The sequence below is a fragment of the Ooceraea biroi genome, chromosome 8, assembly GCF_003672135.1.
Source record: "Ooceraea biroi isolate clonal line C1 chromosome 8, Obir_v5.4, whole genome shotgun sequence".
In the NCBI taxonomy this organism is placed as follows: domain Eukaryota; kingdom Metazoa; phylum Arthropoda; class Insecta; order Hymenoptera; family Formicidae; genus Ooceraea; species Ooceraea biroi.
In genome coordinates this window covers 3,716,200-3,736,659 of record NC_039513.1, presented here as the reverse complement: position 1 = coordinate 3,736,659, position 20,460 = coordinate 3,716,200, and the positions used below count along the sequence as shown (strand labels likewise).

General features: G+C 33.7%; 1 protein-coding gene and 1 long non-coding RNA gene across 3 annotated transcripts in view; one reads left to right on the top strand and one right to left on the bottom strand.

The window, feature by feature from the left end:
- The window catches only part of LOC105274818 (elongation of very long chain fatty acids protein AAEL008004), a 26,868-nt gene extending 7,988 nt beyond the window's left edge, over positions 1–18,880 (top strand). The window contains exons 2-7 of one of the 2 annotated variants that reach the window (XR_003406913.1): positions 2,471–2,543; positions 7,303–7,493; positions 11,882–12,019; positions 12,468–12,710; positions 13,356–15,813; positions 15,882–18,880. Coding sequence is in view for 1 of the 2 variants with exons in the window: in XM_011331257.2 (XP_011329559.1) it covers positions 2,483–2,543; positions 7,303–7,493; positions 11,882–12,019; positions 12,468–12,710; positions 13,356–13,712 (990 nt within the window). In the remaining variant the exon portion in view is untranslated. Of the gene's footprint in view, positions 1–2,470; positions 2,544–7,302; positions 7,494–11,881; positions 12,020–12,467; positions 12,711–13,355; positions 15,839–15,881 lie in introns of those variants that run through there. The other variant, XM_011331257.2, reaches the window with a different exon arrangement.
- LOC105274819 lies at positions 14,871–20,460 on the bottom strand. Its single transcript, XR_893136.2, has 2 exons — positions 20,171–20,460; positions 14,871–20,019 (listed from the first exon to the last, which is right to left on the bottom strand). It is a non-coding gene; the product is annotated as an uncharacterized LOC105274819 (long non-coding RNA).

The window sequence follows — 20,460 nt, the reverse complement described above, 5'->3', positions numbered from 1 at the left end:
GTTTCTTTATTCCATATCTTTTCAAAGAGTGGATACAGTATCTCGACTGCTGTTTCTACATTTTCTTTAAGCATTTTTGCTGGAATGTTATCAATTCTTGCTTTGTTTTTCAATTTTTTCGCGTTTTTAATTTCTTCTTTTTGGTCTATCTGTGTTAATTCTCATATTTCCTGTATTTTCTATCTCTTTTACTTCTGCTGTTTTTTCCTAAATTTTGTTAAGAGATATAGACTTATTTCGATGTATTATTATGCATATATGTGTAGTTGTTTCAAACAGCAACATTTAGTATTTTATTTATACTTATTGGTAAATCTTCTGACGTTTTTGTACAAAAATGTAAAACGATTTTCTAAATAAATAAGTCAATTTTAGCTCTATGAGTCTGAACATGTTAAACATGTCACAATTAAATTATTAATCTGTTAAAACAGTTTTTTTGTATTAATGAAGATAATTCGAGTATGAGCGAGTGTTACATTCGTGTTAAAGACTTCCTAATGCACTTGCGGCGTAGGCTTGTTACACCATGATTTAAAGAACAGGTATCTTCCGAATCATCGACAATAAACTCGGTTGATCCACGATATATAACATATTCGATTTCGCTACTAATCAGGTTTGTTATGTTGTTGTTTGTCACGATTTAGACGATATTGTTGTTTGTTGTTTGTTCATTTTGTCACGTTGTGACATTTTGTCAATTTAGACTACTTATATTGAATGGTATCAAAAAAACTAAAGAAAAACAGAAACCTGTTCGTTCAAACAGGAAGTCCCCCCTTTTTTTAAACGTAGTTTGATGCATATCTTGCGCTCTCGAACAACTTGCTAACAAAAAAATTTATTACTTTGTTAGTAAAAATGATTAATAATTATTTTTATAATTAGTTTACTAAACACATTACGTCTCAACTGAAATATTAATAAATAAAACAAATTATGGTAAACATATTAAATATTAAAAAGGAGAAAATAAGGACAAAAGAGAAGTTTTAATGAATTCTTAAGGAATAAGTAACTTCGAATTGATCAAAAAGAGCTTCATCATAAAGAGTCATGACAAGTCTATTTATCATATTAAACATTATGCACTCGATATTATTTACGACAATCGATATTAATTACAATGTCGATATTATACAATCAGTTGTGGTTGCATTTCCAGCTTCCGGAATTTGAATATATAGAAAATACATGCGCTACACCTGATTTCTGTACACATACGAATGTACAACAATCAGAAATAGTATATCTTAGTCGTCGTCTATTAAAGGTTTGATCAAATTATAAGTTTTTTAGCAATAACTTCGTGGTTATTACGTGTTACAAATATTCATTCTTTAAAAAATAAATATTTCTAAGCCTCACATTACGCATTTGCCAAAGTGTACTTAATATCAACTAAATAACCAGATTTTACTCTCTCCATTTAAGAAGCCCGGAATTTTCAATAATTTACAGCCTCAAAGACTACCTATTACAGTAATGGCAAGCAGGTTTATTGGCATTAATGCTTGAGAAAACGTTAACAGCTCAATTTGTATAATAATCGCCAATCATTTTTTCGACGTACAAGGCGGTAAGCATGAAGTTATGGAAAATCGAACTTTCCTCGTCTTTACACCGCTCAAACAATTACCGTACTTTGATTCGTACACGGCAAGTGCGCTTATCAAATATGAATTAAACACGTGACCATATGTACACTCGTACCCACTTTAACACAGGATCAAGCACACGCAAATACGCCTACACGTATATGCTCGACTACGCCTACCCTACCTTTACACCGAGATTAGAGCTCAGTATGTCAATGGCAGTGTCGTTGTGGTCGTTCAGCTTGACGAAATGTTAGCGTGAGCACACTATACGAATGACCGTTACTTCGACCCAGTAACGAGCAACATTCCACGATATTTGACGCGCGAAATTAGGCCGAGACGCGAATATTCACGCATGAAAAATCGACGTGTACATACGTGGCCAGATAAGGATCGAATAACTGCTATGCCCGGCTTAATCCGAATAAACTGCTAATACAGAGTTAGGACAGAGTATTGAAGTATAATTGCTTCTTACAGTTACATCACAGTTATGCAGTTTTGTTTATTAGTTTGGTCCCCATTATTATGCTACTCGATAGATAAATCGAAAGTTAAATAACTGGCTGCTATTTATAGACGAGTTTGCACACCTGTGGGGTATTACTGTAGTCTCCATGGAGAATCCTGAGATAACGATCACTCGACTTTAATGTACAGTGTGATGACGTGATAGATCGCGAGTTTCATTTTTTGATCAATTGTAAATTAATTTTTCTGGTTGATACAAATACTGGTTACACGCGGAAAAGGGAGAAAAGTGCATGATTGTATATTGATATGACTACAATCGCATATCTCTTCACAACACAACATACTTGGAAATATGAGCAAGTAATAATTGTTATCTTATTTCATTTTTCCAGATCTTATCCAAGATGACGAGTGTGGTGACGAACTTGGTGGATAGCTATAATGACCTCATGGACAAGCAGTCTGGTAAGTTTTCAATATAATTGAATATTTAATCGAGATAATAATTCCAAACCGCCAGGTAAACTTAAATAATAATAAAACCTCTAAACGTTTTTTGAAATATATTGAGCCAGTGTTGATCGAGGAAAATAGAGGTTTTATTATTATTTGAATATTTAATATTATTTTTAACCTTTCAGAAATTATTCATCACAAATCTCACTATTTTTATCTTCCTCAACTTTTTATTTTTATTTATATTTTTCATGATTTTGATATTGAGATATAGACTTAGATTCTTTATCAATTTATAAAAATTTTGGGAAGAGTATGCATATATGCATACTTTTTAATATTTATAAGAATATAATATCAAAGACATGAATTATCATCGAGGAATCTGTTTGTCTAAATCTGTTTTGTAACATTATCTCCGAAAACATACGATGGAGCACGCGGAGGTGAATTAATATACAATAGTTATACAATGAAATGTTAATAATGACTGCATTAACCTACGTATATATTATCATTGTTCTCTTGCTGAATATTAGTGCCTAATAATAGTTTCATAAAGATGCAAGTTAAAAAAATCCAGGATATTTAAAAAATAATATATTTACATTATTAACATAGCCTTTAATTATTTCAGGTAGTTAATTAAATTGATTATAATGATTTTTAAGACGCATCAGTAGCCGAAGAACGAAAGAGATTGCACTTTGTGCATTCACAATGTTTTCACCGATTCGGACCATACGAGACTGGCATGCAAATTTACTTGACAGTCGAGGTCGAGAGAACGCGGTAAACCTTGTCACCGGAAATCCCGCGCGTATTACAACCAAAATCTCAACGGTTCCGAGAGTCTGTTTACCGCGCGTATTTTCACGATGACGAGACTCTCCACGTCTTTCGATGTGACCACGAGTCAATACGTGTCGTAATATTGCCGAGAGTTCCGTTTCTAAATTCTCCAGGAGTCGTTCGAAATCTTTGACCCTCATTTCCCATATTCACGCCACTCGATTATGGTTCCTCTTCCGATATCTCACATGACACAAAAGTACGAAAAAAAGATAGATTCGTTATATCGCAGAATGCTCGTGTCGATTTTATGATTTCATTACGATTTTTCTACCGGTCGTATTTCCGAAATTCAGTTGTTAAAAATCCATTTTTATTTGCTAACAAAGGAGTAACATCTTGACAGTTATCAATTTTCCAACATTCTTAGGAAGGAAAAATCGAAAATGGACCAATGCACCCATACATGAATATTCATAGCAAGACATTTCTAAACCTTATACTAATTAATATCTCAAAAATTTATTTGTCTCTTTTAGATAACAAGAAAATACGCGAAGAATGAAAACATAATTTTCAAAAGCAGAAATAAAACGAGTAAAGTAATTTATTAAGCCATAAATAAAAATTACATACGTAAAGATAATTAAAAAATTGATGCCAAATTTCACGAGAAACAATGTTCTGCCATGCATTTACTGCCGATTCCAAGATACCTTGTATACGACTACTTCGGAAAAAACTATGAGAGCTTATAATTCGATATGAATGGACGTTGTCAACGACGCCAATATGCCGCTTGACAACATAAGATCAGTATTATCTTTAATCAGGGCATGACGAGAGTAAGAAAATTGTACACCGTGCTTTAACGTTTCATCGCGGCTCACAGTGGGGAATTTTCGCTGAAACGTGGCCATAAATCGAGGAATCATCAGATTTGCACAAAACTTGGTAGACTTATGTTTTCGAGGTTGCTGATCACGAATCCAACATGTAAATTTGCAAAAACAAAATGGCGGTCTTAATATAGTGTAGCGAACCATGAAATACTCATGAATATCGATATCAATGAATGTTTGGGGTTGCCGATTACGAATCAGATTCGAGAATGTCTGGAAAAATAATGTTAGACTTAATAATGGTGCAGGGTAGAGTTTATTTTTATAAGTTCAAAAAAAATAAAAACAAAAAGATACAAAAATGTTACAAAATGTTTATACAAAAATTTTATGGTACAAATGTCTCTATTTAATGACATCAATAAAAATTTTGTAAAATAATTTTTTAAAACAAATTTTTCAAACATTTATGTAAACAATTTATGTAAACAATTATTTTTCAAAAATTTTATTAACTTCATTAAATACGGGCGTTTTTACCATGAAATTTTTGTATAAAACATTTTTTGATATTTCGAATACTTTTCGAGATATATCGAGAAAAGTAATAAGGTGGTTGTAATAACCTTATAACAAGAGTAGCAGATAGTAGCAGCTAATTATTGTGAATTTTAGTTGCTAATAGTATAGACTACAAGATGAAAAAGAAAAGAACGCGGGATCTAGCGGGATCTGCAACTAAAGTCTACACGAGGTAAATATTAATTTAGGAAAATATAAACTTTGTCGGACTATCGTTATGTGTCGTAAAACAAACACGACAAGCGTTATTTAAAAAATGTAAATAAGAAAAATCTTCTACAATCCTCCAGGAAGAGCATCCATTTTGCAGAACTTGATTATCACTTTTATTTACAAAGTTATTAACACTCAAAGTTCAATGAAAATATTCACGCAATGCGTGAGAAACGTGTGTCGCCCATAAAGGCCTACTTTCAACTGACATACCTGCTCGACTTAAAATAGTAGGGGACTAAGGGCAACGGGATTCTATCCAGGGAACAGTCCTTTATCGATTCTCAAGGACAATAGACCCTAACTCGAAACTTAATTTTTCGATTTTTGACCAGCTTTTTGACAAAATTCCCCACTGTGCGGCGTCTTGAAATCAATGAAAGCAGCAATCGTGAAACAATCGATCTTTTTCTTTCTTTCTTTCTTTTTTTTTCTCATTAACGTAAAACCTCAAGCCACGCGGAAACAAAATGTCGACGCGACAGCAACATTAGCATCGATGGCGACTTCTTCGCTAATTGTGGGCCGTATAAACGCGGAGGCATCTACCGTAGATGGGTGCCCGTGTTGTGTTGATTTCGTCAAAGCTTTCGCGACGATATTTCATAAGAGGTAAATGCACGGATAGACGAAATTGGTGCAATATCCTCTGCCGCCTAGCGTTTCGCTTTGTCATTACAGTTGCGCACCTCGTTTGCTTGCACCCACTTTCCTTTTCGATACCAACTGGCATGCACTTGTTATTGGGACATCATTCTTGGATTGCTTTTTATTATCGATTAGCAAACGTTCTTTTAATCATACATTCGATCTATCATTTCCCTGGTAGAAATTTCGTGCAAATTTCGTTTTTAAACAGTTATTGAACAGTTATGTTATATTTTGTCCAGTAACTGACGAGTAAAATTGTTGGAATCCCGATCAAGATGCTTTTCCTGCAGTTACTGGGCACAAAAGATGCACAAAATCTAAATTCATTTACTGAACAATAAGTGGATAAAGGAACTATTCAACCAATTAATACAAGTTTGCTGCTCATAAAATGGGCAGTTTTGGCCTAGTAAAATTCATATTTTGTGCATACTTGCTTATTTATACAAATTTTAAAGTTAATAAAAATCACAGTACAGGAAATCTTTGAAGCGCAATATACGTATATTGCGCTGAAATTAGCATATATAATATTAGAATATATCAAAGATTTCCTGTACTGACTCTTATTAACCTTATTCTGATGTTGTAATTGTCCATTCTTTTAATTGCACATTCAGTTCAGGGTCTAAGTTATCATTGTTTTCATAGTTTTCATTGTTATCAGAATAGTCAGATGTGTTCTCATCACAATACAATTCTGTATTATTAATATACAGCTTATTATTTGTAGTTTGTACATGTATAGCCGATTGCAAACTAAACGCTCAGATTAGCTTATTAATTGACAACACAGTGAGCTATCAACCAAGGCGTATAAAGTGTAACGCATAATATCGATGATATGCCGCACCGCATCGTCAGCTCATGATCGACTCGTTGACCAATCGTGTTGACCAATAGCCGAAGCGTTTAGCTGAGAATGTTGAAAAAAAAAAACAGAAAGAGGGAGAGGAGAGGAGAAAGAGAAGAAAGGAAAAAACTTGTTTCCTGTATCGGTCTCGTATCGCTCGGGTCGCGCGAGCGCGAGGGTAATTTACTGGAAGGAGACTGCTCGCTTGCTCGTAGCACGCACTCGAGAGCCTCCTTCTCCTTTCTGTCCGCTGAGGGTGGATAGAAAATGACGATAGCGTTTCTAGGGTGCTCGGCAAAACGAACATATTGTCGCTTGACAGAGAATCGTTGCTCGGCGGTATAATATAATCCTTTAGGCGCGCGCCTGATAGCGCCTAAACGCGAAAAATAAATGCGAACGGCGTCTGATACGGTGTGTGACATGCATTTGCCTGATCTCCGAATTGGAATTGATGTCGGCACATTATCGGCAACGTCAGCGGATTCTAATTTCGTCGGTGGAATTTCATCGATGGTTATGCAACATATTTCGTCGTGCAGTGATGGTTTCCTGTTGCCTGTTTTCGAACTTTGATTCCGTTACAGATGTACAACGGGTACTATTACGTAATTCCATGGTCATAAGAACGACTTTTAAATCGCCGTTACATGTCCCACTTTTGCAATATGTATGTTATATCTTATAAAATGTTAATTCTTCTTGCGGGAACGGAATTTTGCCTCGTTATTCCACTCTAAAACCTCATTTAACTTGCTATTTTCACATGGTTTCTCGCGCTTTGTTCGCGTAATTATCTTTGGTTATTTTTAAACGTTGCATTCGCTTTTTTCAGATCCCAGGGTGAACAATTGGGTGATGATGAGCAGCCCTATTCCGACCGTGATGATATGTTTGTTCTACGCTGTCCTCAGCAAGTATCTAGGACCGAAGTTGATGGAAAACAGAAAGCCTTTCGATCTTCGAGGGACCCTCATAATTTATAACTTAATACAGACCCTCTTCTCATCGTGGATATTCTACGAGGTGCGTTGTGTGTTTCTTTTACTTCTATTTTATTTCTATAATGTGGAATTTATTAAATGTATTTAGAGAAGTTAGTACAAATTTCTATAATTCTATATGGCCATGTTTCCAAACGAAAAATTTTATATTTCAGTTTCCTATTGCTATTACTATCATTATTAATTTAAAACTGTAAATATAGGATAAGATAAAAAGCGAACACGAAATCAAGAAAAACTATTCGAATATTTTAAATTCATTTAAGATTCAGATATCTCTCTCAAAATATAAGTTCTAGCACGTTATTGGAAAAACAACTTTATATTGATAAATAGTAAAAGAGCAACAAAGTCTTCCTTCTCGTTAAAAGTCACGATCCGCGATCGTACGCGAAGAGGTACGAGTCAGGAAGAGTTCTTTATGAATTCGTAATCACGGCAATTTGATCATGATTGTCTTTCCGTGTGGCGATCTCTCCCTCTCTGTCTCTCTCTTTCTTTCTCTCTGCAGAAGGTTGCTTTCAATTATTTCTCCCCCGCGTTTCATTCCGACGAAGTCAATAACTGCCGTCGGCAGTGGCCCAGTTCAGATAGGCAACAACACCAAGTTTCTGATGCCGAGAGAAGATCATTTCAATTCTCAGCAGACCGCGGTCATCCTGATAGAAAAATTTTATTCGAGCCATTTATGATAATTACCGAAAACAGTTGGATGGGAATTGCTTTCAACGAATTTCTCGTATAGAATTTTTCTTTCATTAGTTAATTTTTGTATGTATAATTTGCGTATTTACGGATCTAGAGATTGCAATCTAGACTAGAGTTTCAAGTAACGAAATGTGTACGTCATGATATGATATATGAACGATTGTCGGCCAGTGAGACTTAATGCGCTCTAAAATATGTATCTGATACACAATTTAAATTTTTTTGTTGCCTTTGTGAATACGACGCTGCTGGAATAACAAGCCGATGGAATTCGGTTAGAAATACAATCGACTGACAATATCGATCGTTGTCGGACGTGGATGGAAATTCCACGATGAAATTTCTGCATGCTACAATCGCGTGTGATAACATACACTTAATTAAACGCGCATATTTATACGTAACACGTAAGAAGACACACAAGTAGATATCTGATCAACACTGCGTATAGTTTATGTGTAATCAAGTTATTCTTAAACGAAATATTGTGTTTTACTTTGTACAAACTTTCCAAATTTTTCAAAGCGATTCGTCACATTTTCCTAATTACCGCTACTATTGCCGTAAAACGTGATAAAATTTATGCTACCAGAAATATTGTTATACCAAAATAAACAACCACTTTTAGAGTGATTTAAGAGATTTGGCTAAAATTCTTATTTTCTGAATGCTAAGATTTGCATTAAAAAATATTCAAATATAATTTAATTTAATTTAATTTAAATTTAATTTTTAATCGAACATAAGTATATAAGTTTTGCTAAATTTAAGAGAAAACTTTAAGAGAAAATTATAAAAGTTGCAAATTATGTACGTCAATTTACTAAAAAGCAGGAAATGACGTTAGTTTCTTTGCATTGACATACTTCATTATGATACAATTACAGTGCATTTTTCTTATATGTGTTCTAAATTATGCAAGTGATATTCGGATTCGTAGTCAATATTGGGTACGCGTATCGCGATACAGTTACACGCGTACGAATTCGTTTTGGTGTCACGCGGAAGTAACCAAAGTTTAGTTGTATCAAAAAAGATAGATCAACGACCAGATAATAACCAAAAGCATCATACATTATCAAAGTATTAAAAGTATTAAAAAATCGAGTATTAAAAGAAACAAAAGGATGAGATTAATCACGGAAAAGCATGAAAATAATTAACTTGCATTTATCTCTGCGCATGCAATATATTAAAAACACAGGAAGATATTATTGTTCAATTTTCCTAGTCGTGACATAGTTTAAAAATTTTTTAAAAATTAGTATTATATATTTTGAAAAACTTTTTAGATATTTACTATTAGAAACTGGCACACAATTCCGTCTTCCCTCAATTCTTTCTACAAATAATAATCGTACTGACGGATTCTCTTTAGTAATTTATAAGTTTACAAGCTTTTCCGACATGGGATAGTTCTTGGTACCTAAGAAGAAAACTTCATTGAATTTAAATGAGATCCTTAAATACGGTACATGTTCTACGAAATTAGTCTGCTCACTTACGTGTCTATAACGTTCGCTTACCTCTATGCTAAACGCTTAATCAAAGTTCTTTTCCACAGTGTCTTAAAAGAAAGATACAAAGATTTTAACGCATGCATGTATTGATGTCGTGAATTCGAAATTGATTCTACTTTGAAGAAAATGTGAAAAATTATTTGCTGCTTTGCAAGAAATTGCTTTCAATATATTTTGTTATTTATATTCTATTTACATTATATACTTAATGTAAATATGACATACATATTTTCCTAATTAACAATAAATTGACATATATTCGATTTTTTAAAATAAATTTTACTTTCAATTAAGAATAGTTTTAAATAGTTCTGACAAAACTTGATTGACTACCACTTACATTTAACTTCATTTACTTTTAATAAGTATTCAATAAATCATGAATGTTCTTGACAATTTGATTAACAAATAATTGAAAAGGCAAATAAGTTAAAGAATGTGTGTGCGTGCGTGCGTGCGTGCGTGCGTGCGTGTGCGTGTGCGTGTGTGTAGCTTACTTATATAGTACGTGTGTACAAAGTAGCTTTACCGCTGTTAAATATTCAGGTAAACATAAAAAATATCAATTCATTGTGCTACTATAATTTCTTTTGACATATTGCTAATATATTATGGTGACATTGTAACGCATTAATTAGGCATACCGGACGTTATGCATGCATGATTTTACTGCGTATCTAACAAAAACGAAATTGTGTCGACTCTTAATCGAATGCAATGGAGTCAATTTTTTACTAAATTCATATTTCTCTATATATTTCGCTTAACATTAATAATTCAGAGTTTGACTTAATATTTGACGCACATCCGATGCAAAACAGGAATTAACATCAATTGTTCGATCTATGAGACATTCGAGATAATGAACTTCTGCTTAGTTTTACCAATGACATGCAACATTTATACATACATAAATAATACATAATCCGTGACGCGTAGAAGTGTTACTTAATTATGTAAATCACGATCGAGTGTAATGATAACCATACCTCGACTTGATTGTTGCACATGTTTTGCAAACCGCGGAAGTCCTGACGGATGACTTATCAATTATTATTCATGTTTACCATGCTAACAAATTTCGCAAAAGAAAACGTTGAAGTACTATTTGAATTTCATTGATTGAAAACCAACAATCAAAATAATCCAAGGTTTTAATTTTTAATTTAATTATTCCAACTGTAGTAGGTAATGAAACAATGAGTCGTAGTTTACTTTCAAATAAAATTAATATTATTAATGTCTAAATGTATGTTAAACGTTACTTTATTATAATATCTCATTTCTTCTATCTCGTTACATTTCCCATGCAATATATTTAAGTAAAGAAATGAAAAATAGTTCATTATTGAATTATTGTTAATTCAACATTTTAATTTTAACCAAAATTTTATTGTCCTATAAATTAATTGATAAAAGAATAATGCGCAATTCTTTTTTTCTTGCAAAAATAAAAATGCGTTAAAACGTTTTGTACTTTTATATTTCACTATCGCAATTTGCGATAGTAAAACAATTTACCTGCAATTTTTAAGCAAACTGCATATTGCTTGCGTATATTGCTTGCGTATATTGCTTGACTAAAAAATATCGAAACAATATTCATATATTAATTTTGTTAATATCATTAACTATGTGGGTTGTATAATATAACGAAAAGTTGTTATAAATATCTGAGTATAAAGGAAGTGTAAAACTAATTTATTCTGCAAATGCGATGCAGATCTTTGCAAGCGAATTATAACGGTACTAGGACTCTTGACTATAATTGGACCCATTTAGCGAATTAATCTCATGCTCACGATGACCTCGTGACGCTTTTCGAGCACGCGAATCCATTCTTAAATTCAGAAGAATTCAATTAAATAAACTGTAACGCGAAAACTGCATGTTTCGTCTGGCAGAAACATTTGCACGTGCATCCAGAATTTTTATATCCGAAATCATATAAATTATCATTGAGATATACGGATTATCAACCTGAGTAATCAAAGTTGCTAAAAGAATTTTTCAGAAATATTGTTCGATTTCAATGAGGCTATGATTTGAAAAATCCACAATCTATGTAATGTCTCAGAAATCTACGAAAGATAAGAATTCATTTCTTTATAATTTTGTTGTTGTAGCTTTTACAAAATGTATAGATAACGTAACCAAACTGATTTGACCATTATCATTTTAGTATTTGATGAGCGGTTGGGCGAAAGGTTACAGCATCCGATGCCAACCGGTGGATTATTCAAGAGATCCGATTGCCATTCGGATGGCGAATACTTGTTGGTGGTACTACTTTAGCAAATTCACTGAGTTCTTTGACACAGTGAGTATTGATTTTTACTTGGCTTATTAATATAAAATACATTAAAACAAGTGTAAAGATTTTTCGTTTAATATTTTTGTTCATATCATTTTGGCACAAATCTAAAACAAGTATTTTCGAAATTCAAGTACTCGTTAAAAATTCTTTAAATAACTTGTAAAAGAGTAATTAATTTAATTTCGTTATATCTATTGTGTAATTTAAGATCTATAGTTTTAATAACTTGATATTCACCCAGTCTACTTCATTGTTTGGCTCATAATTATAAAGTCTAATCGTGTATGATTTAAATTTATGAATGTATTACATAAAGATGAAGAAATTGCAAATTTAAATTGAGAAATATTATACCATTATATAACTAAGAGAAAACTAAATCGTTACATCAAGCAAATTAGATAAAAAATGATACTGAAAAAGAAGAAAATAACAAAAAATTATTTTTCAGCTATTCTTTATTCTGAGAAAGAAGAATCAACATGTCTCAACGCTTCACGTGATTCACCATGGAATAATGCCTTTTTCTGTATGGATGGGAGTAAAATTCGCGCCGGGCGGTCACAGCACTTTCTTCGCCCTCTTAAATACTTTCGTACACATCATCATGTATTTTTATTATATGCTAGCTGCAATGGGACCGCAATACCAGAAATACATCTGGTGGAAGAAATATCTTACTACGTTCCAAATGGTAAATAATGCATTACTTTGCTATTTAGAACTAAACTTGAAACTTTTTTTCGTCATATACCTGCACAATATACTAATGTTATGTATTCCACGTAATTTTATATTTTCATGAATAGATTCTCATTTGGTATTTTTCCAATGATTGAGCATATTTTTGTTACTTTTAATATATTACTTATACTTATTATATATATATATATATATTTGTTTCTTTTAATATATTGCATTTGTAAAATGATAATTAAAAGTTTATCTGGAAATGATATAATGTAAGTCAAAATAGATTAAAATATTATTTTATAAATACATAGTAGTAGGTGAGAAGACTTGAAAAGTGATTCAAATATAGTACAAAAACTGCATACGTAGGCAAAGCGGGATGCCTAATTATAGGAATAACCCGTTTACTGATATCCAGTAAAATTAAAGATAAATGGAACAGGCAGAAGCAAATTAATAACGCTAATCGAGTTCTCAATTTGAAATCTCGTTTGCCCTATAATCCTATTATTCATTCTTCGATATTACTATCCATTTCTCTCTGGTCTTCGAAGCATCAATATATTCAATATATTTCGATTTGCAACAATACAAACGAATTTTATTATAAGTTTTGCTATGTCACTTACCAAAATGTCACTTTCAGGTGCAGTTCGTGATGATTATGTGCCATCAGTTCCAATTAGTTTTCACTGAGTGTAATTACCCACGAGGCTTCATGATTTGGATTGGCTTGCACGGTGTCCTGTTCCTCGGGTTGTTCTCAAACTTCTACAAGACGAAATATACAGGCGATTCCACAATGAAGAAGTCCGCGAAGACGCGGAACGGCAACGTTGGAGCTTGCATGCCGGTCTTAGACGAGAACAACAGTGATATGAAGCACAACGGCGTATCGTCATATGCCACGATCTACAACAAAGAGTACAACAGCTGTTACAGCAACGGCACAAACAACGGTTACGTCGCCAATAATAACGTCGCGGAGAAGAAGCTCGCTTAGGATACGTCGCAGCCACGTTCGAAGCTCGAACGTTTTCTTCGGAGTGCCGTTCAGCCGCTCGTCTTGTCACACCATCTAGTTACCATTCTACCATAAAAGATCATTTCGTCTACGACCTTACGCGTGAAATTATGCACACGTGTAAGGAGGACAAAGACGGTAAGGGTTTCCATTAAAAAAAAAGAATAAATATCGAGCAAGACGTCTCGTAAAAATATTCTGCATTGCTAGCAAAGCAGAAGCTGTGTTCACTAACATAGAGTCATCGAGGGGAGAACTGTTACCACGTCCGTGTTATAAAGTAGAAAGAAAGAAAGAGATGTAATGAAATGCGATAATTGTTGAAATGAGCATCGAGTTGGTAAAATGTGCATTGTTCATTTTTTAAGCCTTCATAAAATATGGCGTAGTTTTTAATTAGAGCCTCATGACATCTGCCACCCGAAAATGGAACATCGATATATAGATTATCGGTAATTATTGACTATATACTGATAAGTCTCTCCTAGCAAAAGAAAGAGAAAAGGAAGAAACTATCTTCGCAATTTCCACATTTTGCATGGGAACTGTTCGTTGCGATTTGTAGAAATTCGAAATAGCTCGAAACTATTTAAGAAAGATCAAATTTGACGTGACGCGAGAACGCGAAAAGTGATATGAGAGCGAGCGAAGAACATTAATGCGCACACAAACACGACAAAAAATGTAATTAGAACATTCTTCGTCAAAAATTGTACTGGCGAGAACAGTGTGTTCACTATGCGTGCATTTTCTGTTTCCGGTTTATCGTATATACGTATCGATACGACGCGAATGTGGATGTTTTTTAGTTGCTATACGTAATTTTTCAAGTAACATTTCTTATGGAGATACGCTATCGCAATTAGACCCTTTCTCGTTTTACCATCATTACCGACACTATGCGTCTTGTTTCTCTCTGTATCCCCAAAACTGTGTTCAAAATTTTGATAAAATCAAAACGCATACAAATCAAGTGGATCGAAACATACGACAAAGTTGGTTGTATGATTTTGTTGTTAGCAATTATTAATAATTCTTAATTTTCATTGGTCGATACTTAATTAGTCAAAAATGTTATTATTGAAAAAATTGATATCTTGTCTGTTTTAATAAGTAATTATATGTGTTATTTTATTATTTTGTCGAGTATGATGAAACAGCAAATTATTTGAAATTCTAAATTTCTCTTTTCATTTCGGATTCATTAAATCTGCTAAACGCATTAATGTGATAGCAACTTGTTCAATATTAATAACACAATGAATTTATTTAAAAGAAGCATCTGTTTAATCGATATTAAAATACTTTTTATCGCTCATTATTTCAAAAGTAAGTTTCTTCCTAAACGTTACAATGTATTAATAAACAGCTTTCTTGATTAAAACTATACGATTTTTCTACATAATAATATAATAATTTGCGAAACGTCGAATTATTAATAATTCTTAATTTTTATTGGTAGATACTTAATTAGTCAAAAATGTTATTGAAAAATTGATATCTATTAATTATGTTCGAAAGTAATTATTATTAAATTATTTTTTATCGTTCGCCATTTCGAGATAAAGCCGAAAGTGATTATGAATTACTAGCAACTAACTACATCGGCTATATCTTCCGTGTATTTCAGTCGGAGGCTTGATTCTATCGACGGAGCAATAAACTGTAGAAAAAGTTTATTCATTGCTTCGATCACTTTGTCCTCAAAACGACATTATGAACCGCACTGCAGCTCGTTATTCTTGTGCACAACATAATACGAAAGCTTTGATCGATCGGGAAGCGTATGCGACATTCAAGTTGCGAAAGTCACGAAGCTTTAGTGTCGTAGAATCAGGCTTCGAGCGAAAGGGAACGCATGCTGTGAGTAACGAGCCTCTCTTGCACGCGATCCGTGAGTTCATGATCACGCAGGTCGATGAATGACTCGAACGAATGTGTCTCAAGAAATGTACACACGCGAATAACACTATGTACGAGGGAAAGGGAAAATGTTTTAGAGATCGTAATGGTTGCACTATAAGATCAATATATTTGTACACTTCCTATTTTTATGGATATATTATTTATGATGACCCAGGTATAATAAAACTGATGATAAAACGTTTCTCTCAGCTGTAATAAACTCAACCTCGGCTATTTTTACAGGCGGATAAGCTAACTCTATCGAACGAAGAAAAAGGGATTTTAAGCGTAGTCCTACGTCGCGTTCGTCGTAATGAGCTCCCTTATGAAAGTATACGTACAATCGTGACGATCAAATATAGCGGAACAATTGGAAACGAACATCGTCACCCAAAGAGTCACGCTTTTTACACTCACACGTACGAGTTCCGCGTTTGCGAAACGTTCGAACATCTCCTCCTGTTCACAAACGCAATGACAGTGTTCGCCGATTACACTCACGATAGCGCATTCTCATGCGAGCGGTAATTATTAAGATTTAACCCTTCTATGCACATAATACTGTTTTCTTTTTGTTCTTGTATCTCTACGACGCCATGCCACAAGATCTCGAACATCGTAACGCGCACTGGTGTGTTAAAAACTACGTTTTGCGATAACTGTAATTGCTCTTGAATATTTTTCTATTTATTTGTTAAGAAACTTGGCCGAGAACCAACACAATGCTGGTGAAAAAAAAGAGGTTTACTAGTTCGTAATAAAATTAAATCCCTGTTTAATAATGTATTAATTGATTGACTATCTTCGAAAACACCTGACTCACAATCCGATTTGTCGTTCCTTTTCGAAATAACACATCGGTCTTCAGAAATACGTTACAATTAATTAATATTGGAATCTATATCGTTTGCTTCTGTGAAAAGTGAAAGCTAATGCTGCAGCGAATTCCTACATCCTTTCTCTCATCGTTTTAACGAAACATGCGATGATACCATCAGAAAATAGTATTACACAAGATTGTCTTCATGTAACAAACAATCGTTTAATGTAACTTGTTTCTGTAATTCGATAAATATGAATTGCAAAAATATCATCAGGACTGCATACATTAGGCGTATATGTCGCTATATTATTATATATTAATTATGTACTTCATACACATATTCTGTACTAGGATTAAAATAGTTAGCGCTTATTAAAATTAAGTAAATGCATTCTCTAAGTTCCCGAGCTATTGCAATGCATTCTGGAATTGACCTTACGGTCGCCGATTTCACATCGTCAATTCATCACTCATACATCGAGCCTTGACTTTGGTGACTCCAACTTAGCATAAGAATAATAGAAGGCAATATTTCTACGATAGTGGAAAGGTGAATGACGATGTACATGTGATATGCATTATTCTTTTGCTCTTCTTTTATCGATTAAATCATTATCAGTTAACCACGTGCGCTGGGACAATACAACGGTAACTGCGCGCATCCACCTCGTAGAATGTTGCAGCGAACTAGAACGCTCAAAAATCCTTTTCCTCGTTTTAAAAAGAAGGAAAGAAAGCATTTGGAGTATCAGCTGAAGTGCAGTCTTAATGAACAGACAATATTGTAATAATCGCATATATATTATTGCAAACCACAAAAAGAAGACACGCGACAAACTTTTTGACAAATCCGGCGCGGGAAGGGCATCGATGTGAATATCATATTAATATATATTATATATTAATGTATATCACATTAATATATATGTCTAGCACGTTACATTATTCCAGCGCAAGTGATTAAACCATTTTACATAAGAAAACTGCCGTATATATAACGGAATGACAGAGTATGCACAAAATCTCACGAGAACGAAAAGAACTTAAGGCGGAGAGTACATGAAGTAGAAGTATTTGGATGAGTTTTTGAGCGTTCGACGGTAGATCTTTGTGCGTGCTTTAACTTACGCACAATTATGCGATAAAAAGTAAAGCTAGCTGTATACGTGTAACAGAGTGACTAATTTGCGTTTTCTCAGTCTCGTTTAATTTGTGATATTACGCTATTACGGTATATTACCAATGAACACACACATTTGCGAAGATAATACTTGAGCAACGCAGCGACTCTTAACGATTCGTAAGTTATATTGCAGTAACTTTTTTACGCGAGTGTCTCGTCTTGATAATCGTTTTTTAGCGAGTTTTTAGAATACGTCGCGCCACGATTCGTGCTATGTCAATCGTTGTGCTATGAGGAATCACATTGTCTGATAAACATTTGCGCGAACGCACAAAGCTGAACAGAGGGATCGTCCACGATGCGTTCAGCCCTTGGTGCCTCTCTAGGCAACTAATAAACAGATATAAAACTTTTGCTGAGACAGGAAAAGCTTCCATTTTTCGTAGTGATGGATGCAATATCTTTTCTACGAGCACATTATATTGCCATTGTATTTTATTCGATTATACTTGATCGACTTGAGCAATCAAACGTTGCAAAGGCTCCTTTCTTACGCGTCGTAAGAAAGGAGTCTACTGACCACACAATATTTTTCTAAGGAGAACCATGATATGGCTCTTCATAACTTTTGCAATGCAGCTATAATACTCTATAAACACACGGTTATTTTCCTCTGAAGAAAACAGCTGTCTTTATTGAATCAGCAGTAAAGACAAATGCATTCCTATCTTATTCCTCTTGTATTTTCAGCATCATCCCACGTGATATAATTTTGAAAATTCTATTTTAAATAAAAACCGTCGTACATCGCGTCTCTTACCTTTTTCCTTCTTTTCTAAACCTAAATTATTTTATTTTCTCAAGATTAAAGCTCAATTTTTCCTAAATCAAAGATTAGCGAAAAAAAACGCATGAAAGATATTGAGCAGAAAGTTTTCTTTCCGATTTTTGCGTCCACTTGACTATTTTTGTTGATTTTGTATGTAATGCAAATAGCCGTATAGAATTTCACGGCATAATTTTAAATAACAGAGCGATATTATGCGTACGTGAAGGAACGATCTGCGCTCATAATTATTATGTAACTATCGCGTTTCCCTCCACGTGTGAATTTCTTTATGTGAATTTTGCGTTCTGCAGACGCATTTAAGAAGATTTAACGGAAGCGCGAGAGGCCACGATAATGAAAAAGCGTATCGCGTCATGTACCTAATGTTACGAACTCTGTAATGATTCTCATTATATTTTTGTACATAATTGGGGAGAATTACGAGAGAATAAAGCGATTCGATGAAAGAAACCCGACTTGGCATATTCGGATTCTGCGATAGTTAAGACATAAAGCGAAACTTGCACAATTTAAAACCACTTGAGATGATTATATAAATATTGTCACACTGTTCAATTTTATATACTATAAATGTCATAATGATTATGTGATTGTCATACAGTTTCGAGTTTTCTTTTTCTAAAACAATAATGTAAAATTACACACATACCAAATTAATTATAGAAAAACTAAAAATATATATATATACATATGATTTAGCTTCCTATAGTTAATTTAGTTTCAAAAAACCGAAGGAAGCACGGCTCTCAATTCTCCATTTACTTATTTAATTTATTCAACATATTTATTTCATTTTACTGATCTAATTTGTTTTTATGATTATATAAAAAATTAGAATACAAATATATGTATATATATAAATTTCTTCTTCATGAATTTTTCATAACAATTTCGAAACGTATTAATTGTTCAATAAAATTTTTATCAAATTGATTGTCTAATTAGATTTCTATTATTTTTAGATCTAGATTTAGATTATATTACATTTATGGTCTCTAATAGCATCAAAATGCCTTCAAAGAACGAAAGAAGAAAATGGCGGCTTTTGGTTTACGTACTTGCAAACATTGACAATCATTCAAATATTACAGAAAATACAACTAATGATGTAACAAGAACGTACCTTTCGATTTCGATTGTAAAATCATCGCACTTTCCGCATATTTGAGCACGAAACAGGCCGCAAGAATAACTTCGAGCGATGTTGTAACCGTTGTAACTGTGCAAAAGTGAATCGTCCAATCCGCCGTGGTCACCGAATCGCGATATCGATATATAAAGACGATCGTGTGCAACATCTAATGCTCTAATGATCTCGCGCGAACGTTCGCTTCAATAATAATCGCGATAATTCATACGATTTACTTTTAAACAGTAATAACTGCGAAGAATACGGAGCGGTTTAAACGCGACTCTGTAATCTCACGAGAGATACGTTGCATTACTGTACTGACCGCGATTTGAAGTCTATCGATACGCGACATTGCGATTCTCGAAATGTCCGAACGCGAACCAATCGCGTCGCAATATCTAGATATGTTCGATTAGTTGCACTTCTTGCACGTAAGGTGAAATAAGCGAACAACTACAAACAAAATGCAACTACATGTAACAATAATTTCACCCAGAAATAGATTCTAAACTATTTTTATAAAAGATGCAAATAAATAGTTAACCATTATGGAAAGCGTAATTGAATATAACTAATTACAAAATTATATTATATTTGTACGTACATATCTTGTGATGATAATGCATTCGATCGTTCTCCTCTCGCTACATTTCGAGGAACAAATATTAAATGTAGAGGACGATTTCGACCAGCTCCAAGAAGCAAGCTGCCGTACCAACGTCATATTGCTGTACAATTTATTATTATATACATATACGTTTCTTTAATGCGATGCGACGAATACCCGACGCACTTCGAAACCTCCGCGATCGGTTTTCGTGGGCGCAATTCACTGTCGGATGATAATACTCGCGGGAACCGTGAAACCGAATTGGACCCGACGCACAGTCTAAC